The sequence below is a fragment of the Pygoscelis adeliae genome, unplaced genomic scaffold (genome assembly GCF_000699105.1).
Source record: "Pygoscelis adeliae isolate BGI_AS28 unplaced genomic scaffold, ASM69910v1 Scaffold66, whole genome shotgun sequence".
Classification (NCBI taxonomy): Eukaryota; Metazoa; Chordata; class Aves; order Sphenisciformes; family Spheniscidae; genus Pygoscelis; species Pygoscelis adeliae.
The window spans coordinates 7,002,154-7,010,611 of NW_008825167.1; the positions used below are offsets into that span (position 1 = coordinate 7,002,154).

Sequence of the window (8,458 nt, forward strand, 5' to 3'; positions counted from 1 at the left end):
AGGAAGAATAACTGTTGGTGCACAGACGGTGCCTGCTGCAGATCTTAGCAATTCCTCTCCTTCAGACATAGCATGTAACTGTGAGGCCTGTAATGAGCGCAGGTAAGAACTGAATTCAAACTCAACAGCATGGTGTCTGTAGTCAGACTGTCAGCCATGTTGTAGCTATTTGTTGGTGTATGCTTAAACTCTTTAAACAGGCTATCTGACAATAACAGTAACTTATGGATGGCAGCTTTTATCCAATTTTATACTTTATTTTAGGCATTTTCAGATGTACATTGTTTTTCCTGAAGAGCATCTTTAGAATAGTAGGAATCAATACACCCATGTGATATACAAATAGAGGGTAATTATTTTTGTCATTATTTGCAGAGAAAATTCAGCAGAGCCTGAACGTGAACCTCAGCAGCTTCAAAATTACTGGTCAGAAGTAAGATACATGGTTCGGTGTATATATCGCCAAGCTGGGACCCCTTTGGCAGATGACCAAGACCAATCTTTGGTACCAGATAAAGACGGAATGAAAGAGCTGGTGGATAGGTATAGCACTGTGAAAAATATCTATTGATTGCCAGGATTTTTAAAACTAGTTTTTAAGTAGTTTGGAATATTGCTTTTTAATAGAACATTATTTACCATCTGGAAGTCTGGTTGCTTGGAATGATTGCCTCTCCACTAGAATGAAAAGTCAGAACAGTCAATTCTATTTCATGCAGGATTTTTAAATGCTAGATTGAATGCATGGGAAGCTATTAAATTCATATGCTGTTTGCAATAGGAATATTAATGTATAATTACGGAAGGGTCCCAAAATCTTATTCTTCAAAAGACCTTGAGATTATTATTATTAATAAGGCACTGTTTAGTTTGAATTGCCCCGCATGAAAGTCTTACCTTGTTGAACTAACCTGAGTTATAATAGTGCTTGCATCTTACTGTAGTTGTAACAGCTAGAAGAGACTTATTAAAAAAAAAAAAAAGTAATACTGGCCAGTGATCACTAGATGAGGTGGATTCCGAGAACTTCTTTCTCATTTCAGAAGTTGAAATTGTAGCTTTTCTAGGTGTGAAGTTGAAGATGTGCATAATGAGATCCTCAGTTGTGGGTTTTTTCCTTTTGAGAATGGTGTGGCTGTCCTTGAAGGGCTTCAGGAGGTTCATCTCAGTTTCTGTCTAACTGAGTATGTGGTCAAGGAATAGTTGCTCTCCTTGATTCTGTATGTACTTAATATGCTAAGGTCTGACTAGTCTGAGAAAATGTAGTTCTTATGTGGAGTTTCTAGTTGAAGCTAAATTCTGGCGAGGTAAAGAAACTTTTGAAAGATTATAATCATCTAGCATTGCTCTTTATATGACTATACTCCTGAATAAGCCTTAATAGATAATTAAATAAGCTTATTGCACTTCTGTTATATAAAAACTGAGTGTTTTGAACATGAGTTGTGTAAATGTAGAGTAATATAGTATGCCTCCCTATTAGTCACATTTTGTTTATTTAAGTGGTCAAAACATGCAGTGTAGATTTTGAAATTAAAGATGCTTAAATGTTGCATAGTGTGTAGGTAATTAAAGCTGAATCACAGCTAAAATGGTTGTTTATTTTTTATGCAGTTTCTCTTTAATGGAAAAATTTTGGAAATTGGAACACATACTGTGTACCTTTCTTACGTACTTAGGAGCTTTGATTTCTCTAGAACTGTTTTTTACTTTTGAGAGAGATTATTAAAATACAAAGGCAGAAACAGAATCTTAAAGAAGGAAACCTTAAATGTCAATATGATTATTTTTCACTCAAGTTCCTTATGGTCTCCAAAGTATGAAACAAAATTAGGATACGGTGTTTGAGCAGACACCAGTATGTCCAGTCCGTGGTGCTAATGTCATGCAGAATTTTTTAACAAAGCTAGTCAATGTAGGTATTGAAAGTATAAAAAACAAACAAACAAAACCTAACAAACAAAATCAAAAAACCACCAAACAAACATGTAGGTAGTGTGCCAGAGATCATGCTGTGGCCAAGTAAATCTATGTTTAAAAAGCAGAAATTCCTAATTCCATGCTCAGCTCTGTTAGACATAGCTGGCAAGAAATGGACTGTCTGGTCTACTTACTTGAAAATAAGTAGTGGTGCCAAGTACTGTCCCTGTTGTATGTTGGAACACTTTATGGCAATATGATAGTACTCTATTTTGTGAGTAATGAGGGAAGAGCAGGGACTAGGTAGCAGCAGACTTTTATTCATCTAACTCTTTAGTACTTATCTAATCCCTTTCTTCTTCCCTACCTCCCTGTGCTGTAAAAAACCTGAGGCAAGTGCTTAAACTCCATGCGCAGGACTTTTAAATAGTACAATTTCACTCTAGAGTACTTCAAAGCAGCCATCATGTTCAGTTTTCTTCTGTGTGAGGTGGTTCAAACCCATGTCTCAACTCCAGGAGAGTATCAGACCTAGTCAGCTGTATGCTGTCCTTAGCAGGAAGCCCTGACTCTCTTTGAAGCTGTGTCTTAGTGACAAGTCTTGCAGGTATTGAGTGGCTGAATAGAGAGGGAATAGAGGGCAGTATGGTTCAGGAGCTTCAGTGTTAGTGTTTCCTGGAACAAATGAGTCCCAGATTCTGGGCCCTATTCTAGATTTAAAAAAATAATAATAAAAAAACCACACCAATCACTTGTAATGATTGCAGCTCAGGTGCTACCATAGTAGAGTGCCCTAAGTCATGTTCCTTGAAGGACATTCTTTATGGCCCTGTGAATCCCACACCTCTGCTATGCAGTGGCACGGCTTCAATAAAAGGTGCAAAAAGTGTCCTTGTACAGAAGATCTGCAACTTGGGGTAAGAAACTCTTGATGAAGGTGAGGAGTTTAATGAATGAGTGTCTTAAAATTTTGGTAATTGTATTAAATATCATCTTTCAATTCAGCTCAACAACTGAAGGGTTCCCCAAAGCAGTCACCGAGTCCACTCTGGTTAGTATGTATTTAGGCATGTTCTGGCTGCCTAACAGGTCAAGCTCTTTCAATCGCTTGAAGTAAAGGCCTGTCCTTCAACAGGATATTAATTAGGCCTAGGTCTGGCTGTTCCAACTGGGACACTTATTAGGGCTGTATATAAGAACATGGAGAAGTTGTGAAGAAGCTTGTCTAAAGAGGCTAAGTGTCTGTAGGGTTGTATGCAAATTGAGTAAAGGTTTTTTTAGCTCACAAGTTGAAGTGGAATACTGAGGTCCTAAATTAATTTGTTCCTCAGGTGTGCAAGCATCCTAGTCCTAAAGCTACACAGGAGCTCAATTCCACAGTGTAAAAGTAGGGAACTGGACTGTGTTCTCCCAGGTTTAAGGTAGTTCTGTAAACCCTAGACATTGTTTCTTTTTGGTGACTATGATGGTAACTGGTAAATATTTTTAGGAAAGTAAAAATTGTTGATTACATGTGGTTTTTTTTTTTCCACAAATATTCTAAAAATACAGGCTTTGTGAAAGAGATCCATATCAGCTTTACCAACGGTTGGAACAGCAAGCTAGAGAATATGTGCTTGAAATGAAGGTTCGTCTGCTCAGACACTTGTCACTGGGATCTAAAGTTGCATCAACATTAGCAATACAAGGGCCACCACAGGCACATCAGTTCATCTCACTCCTACTTGAAGAATACAGTGCACTCTGTCAGGCAGCATGTACAATCAGCGCCTTTCTAGTTACTCTGGTAAGACTGAAAAAATAACCTGTATGCTTCTACTTGCTAGGGGTAATGCTAGCAGAGCTGTACTGGGCTCTTTCAGGTGTCTTCTGTGACTTGTAAAATGCAAGATTTTTTCTGTCTGCATGCTTGGAGACAAGGATATTCTGAAAATGCAAATTCTTCAGAAATGTAGATTAGGCATCTCTTACAGTGAATTGATGAAATTACCTTTTGTTTGTAAAGAAAAAGGTGGGATGCTCTTTGTGGCACTTACTCTGAAACTAATCTTTAAGCAGATATACAAAATTTTAGACAATGCCTTTGCAAATGTGAGAAACACCTCTCAATCTTTAATGGTCTCTTGACAACCATGTTTAAAGGACACAAACTTTTATGTGTAGCGCTAACTTAGATTGTTTCAATGTTCAATTTTTCTTTTCATTTATAAGCAAGAATGGCTACTTGAAAAGGTAATCTCTTGTAATCTCTCTCTCTTGGAATTAATCTGCTATGTTCTTTCTTAAATGCTTTTTTTTGTCAACCGATTATGATGTTAGACTTGGGATTATATTGTCACGTAGAAAATAAGCAATAGCCTTAATAATCTCTTCTTGAGTAACTGTCCGTCATGAGTGAGTAATACAGTAAACAAATTCTGTAATTCTGTTTGTTTAAGGGCTGAGAAGGTTATTAATTCTGTTTTGTTAATAATCCTTTCCTGTACATCCCTTTTCTTATGTAAACTTTGCGCAAGCAAAAAAAACCAAAGTGGGTAAACTGGTAAATTTGGATTTTATTGCCAATTAGCTGAAAGTGACTGTCTAGGTATCTAAAGAGAGGAAAAGAATAGGCAGTAGCAAGACTATGATGGCCACAGGTGAGAAGAATATAAAATGGAGGAGAAGCAGAGTGTCATTACTGAGGTAGGGCTGTTAGTAAAATTGAATAGGCAAAGCAGGAAGATGTTTCTATTAAGAAACTTGAACATATCTGATGCTTTTTTCTGTTGTCAGTGCTCTGTATTTCCTGTTGTCTGTATTGTCTTCCCCAGCTTTATCACTTAGATACAGTCATGAGGTCACTGCCATCTCCAGTTTATTGGCTGCTTTTAATAGTCATCAAGTCTAACAAGATGCTTGGGAGGAGATTGCTCTTCAGGTTGAGTTACGTTGGAAGTTAGAAACTTGTTCAGCTGAAAAGCGGATGGATTACAGTACAAATATTAGCTTTCTCAAAGTAGATCCACCAATAACGAACCCGTTAGTGCCAGAATTACACAGCTGATCAGAAAATAATCTTTTAATATTTTTTTCCCCCTGATTATTGTTGTGAATTAGTAAACATGAAAACTTAGCAGGTTTGAGAGAGAGAGAATGGCCATGAAGAGACAGAAGATGCTTGAACTCCCTAATCTACCCCTTTTCTGACAAATTTCAAAGTAAAATAAAATTCCTATTCTCTTTTAAAAAACAAAGCATAAGAAAATACAAAATACCCCAGACTTTTCTTGTCCTTTTCATTCTGCAGCCCAGTAAGTACTGAAAACTTCTTTCTACTAAACTGTGACATTCAGAAACTGAAATGTGGGAATGTAGGATACTGTCTTTTGTCATACATTTCTTAGACTTAATAAATAACCTTCTTATTAAATGGAGTAGTATGTATGTCACAGCTTTCAGTACAGGTAGTAGGGTCACTAGCCTTTTCAGTGTGCATGGTTGTTTTCTCTCAAGATACCAGTGCCCTGTGGAAGAAGGAATCTTTTCAGCTGAAATACACAAAAGGCAGTCAAGATCTCTAAACTTAGTGCAGCCTTCCTTTTAAAGGTAAAACCTTTGCACGTAGCATGCTGTGCAAAGGCATATAATGCCTTGAACCTCCAACTGTGAGGAACTAATTGCTCAATGAAATTATAGACAGTTGTCCTTCCTTTCAAAGGAATCCAGCTAACTAGCGAAGTTCAAGAGCAGAAACTAAAGCCTTGTGCCCCACCAGGGAATGACAGATTATGCTGAGAGCAAGCTGGAAAGACTGTGGTCAGTACAGAAGAGTCCTCGAGTACACAGTATAGCAGACTAGAAGGGAAAACTTAACTGGTATTTCTTTGCGCAGAGTACAGTATTTCTCACAATCTGATATACAAGATTTTGTAGATGAGTGTTGACTGTTTTGTTCACAGTGTAATATGGAAATTGCTTAGGAAACAAAGTGTTGACCCTTCAGAAATTATTAGCAATTTAAAGAAACTTTAAATATTTTAAAGACATAATATTCAAAGTGAAAGAGTACGTGTCTTGTGCAACTCGAAAAAAACCTACCCACCCTTCTTAAATAATAATAAAACTCCAAACTTGATTCTTTTTTTGAATACTGATAGTCTCGTGTTTAGGTCTGATATAAATGTGTGTTTGTTTTTTAACCCACTGTGCTTAACAAAACTTTGAAATTCCGGAGTATTCTGGTATTTCTGGGTACTCAAGGTTATAGCGCATAGGGCTCACTTGCTGATCTGATAGCCAGAACGCTTGCATTTAATTTTGCTGTCTGTGGGAGTCCTGGTCTAGAAAACCTGCGTACTGCTGGCTCTATGTGGGAAAACTTACTGACTTGAAAAAATATTACACCTGTCTTTGATTCTTACGTTTTGATAATAATAGATTTAAGTTTTAGACCTTGAAATTATATGCAATTATGTGTTAAATAACCTCAAATAGAAAAACATTCTGCTTACCAGAGAAGCTGTTAATCTCTTGTCTATTTAGAAAACTTCATTTTTGAAGCTGTACTTAGAACTGTTTATGTGATTTCTGTCAGTTTTGAATAAAGCTAATAGCTTGCTATCATATGTGTCTGTGACTAGGTAAGTTCAAAGAACTGAAAAATAATCGGAGATAGACAAGAAAACCTGAGGATAACTGGTTCAGATCATAAGATATCTTTCAGTGCAGAAATGAATGGAAGCTTTCAACAATATAGTCTTATTTTTCTTTCTTTTTTTCCCAAATCCACAATAATTTAGAAAAACAAGGAATGAAGCTATGGTTATTTAAGTCATTAAAGAATTACTTAAATTCTGAGTTTCTGGGTATTAAAACTGGGTAAGATCTGAACTGGATAATCCAGCCTGTAGGTTGGAAACTAGATTTAAAAAAAAATTCTTGCCTTGGACAGAGATTTCCCCCTGCCTCTTAACCCTGGCTTATTTCTGGTGGTTTTTTCTTCGTAGGAAAACGAACATTTGAAGAAATTTCAGGTGACATGGGAATTGCACAATAAGCATCTGTTTGAAAATCTGGTATTTTCTGAGCCACTCCTGCAGAATAGCTTGCCAACATTGGTGTCACAGCTAAGGTAGAGTTTAACTTTTCTTGTGTAATTTAAAGGAGAAATCAAAACCCATGTTTGCAACCACAGTGTCTACAAAAAAAAAATTCTCTGCTGCTTCTACAGTTTAATAGGTAAAAATCCTTGTTGATCTGTCTTGAAAACAGTATTGTTGATTGAGCAGGCTGCTGTCACAACTTGTTTGTCAGGAGAATTACTGTCCTAATCTGCTTACTTGTAGGTTACCTAGTAAAATGACAGCATCCTATGAAAATGCTGATGGTATGACTGAATAGTACTGTTTTTACTTGTCATCAAGCATTGCTATTGTCTTTACAGCTTTACAAACGAATTAAAGCCTCAATGCCTTCATGCTTCCCACAGTACACAAATAACTTAATTTGGAGTTTTAAGCAATCTTTTCATTGGAGAAAGCAAAAGAAACAAAATCGCTGGCTATGTGCTTGTAGGTCTGATGGCATGTTGCATTTCCTGGGGCTTTAGAAAGTATATTTTGTTAGCAAGGTTGCTCTGCTTGTAACTTGTGTACTTGCAAAGTGTTTGGTTTTTTTTAGGGAAGAGGTATTAGTTCATAGAAACTTTATCTTTATCCCAAGTTTGAACACTTTTAAAGTACAGTCATGGATGGTTTTTGTTGACCTCTCAATCTTGTTTCTGATGAAGACTTCTATGTTCTGAATATGTGTGTTTTAAAGGTATGGTCTTGGGTATTTTTCCATGCTGCAAGAGCAGTTTGATTAAGTCTGTCACAAGAGATGTTGCTCACAGTGAATAAAGAAATTTCTGAGTTCTCCTTTTGCTAGTAGATACTAGAAAGGAAAGCAAGAAAGCTTAATTGTCAATGGGCTCAGCAAGAAATCTAAGGTCCCTCTAAATAACTTGTCTAATTGGTTTACATGCAACTGGGTTGGTACCGAAAGACTTTTTTTTCTTTTTCTTTTCTTTTTTTTTTTGTTGTTCCTCCCCTCCAGGCAGGTAATCCCGTTGCTATGTTCAATAGCATGTTGTTCAATCGCATACAGTGATCTGTGTTTGACTTCCCATTACCACTGTCACTGACACTGTATCCCTCAGTCATCTCCATGCTTTTTGACAAGGCTTCTCTGCATCTCTTACTCCAGCAATCCGGGCTATATCAAGACTGTTTATATTGCCTTCATCTGCAGAGATGAGAATGGTCTTAGTGAAGCTTATGGTCATTTCTTGACAAAAGCATTGGATTGTTTTCATTTATCTGTTGTTCTCAAGTGCTACTGCAATTAAAGTCTGAGCAACAGAAGGTGTTTCTCTGCAGAACTTCACTGTAGTGACAGCTACCTTCAAGGCTTAACTATGATGAAGTCAGAATCTCTTCCTGCAGGAATGTCTTTTCCGGTACATCTGTGTTCCCTAGATAGCTTTAAAGGTGTTTCACATAAACTGTGGTTTTGC

At 36.9% G+C, this 8,458-nt stretch overlaps 1 protein-coding gene across 1 annotated transcript in view; it reads left to right on the plus strand.

The window, feature by feature from the left end:
- The first annotated feature begins 6 nt into the window (after positions 1 to 6).
- FAM193A (family with sequence similarity 193, member A) overlaps positions 7 to 8,458 on the plus strand; it is a 50,126-nt gene continuing 41,674 nt past the window's right edge. Inside the window, exons 1-4 of the mRNA XM_009328802.1 lie at positions 7 to 102; positions 376 to 543; positions 3,472 to 3,706; positions 6,909 to 7,033. Of these exons, the coding sequence (XP_009327077.1) occupies positions 443 to 543; positions 3,472 to 3,706; positions 6,909 to 7,033 (461 nt within the window). The 5' untranslated portion in view covers positions 7 to 102; positions 376 to 442. The remainder of the gene's footprint in view (positions 103 to 375; positions 544 to 3,471; positions 3,707 to 6,908; positions 7,034 to 8,458) is intronic.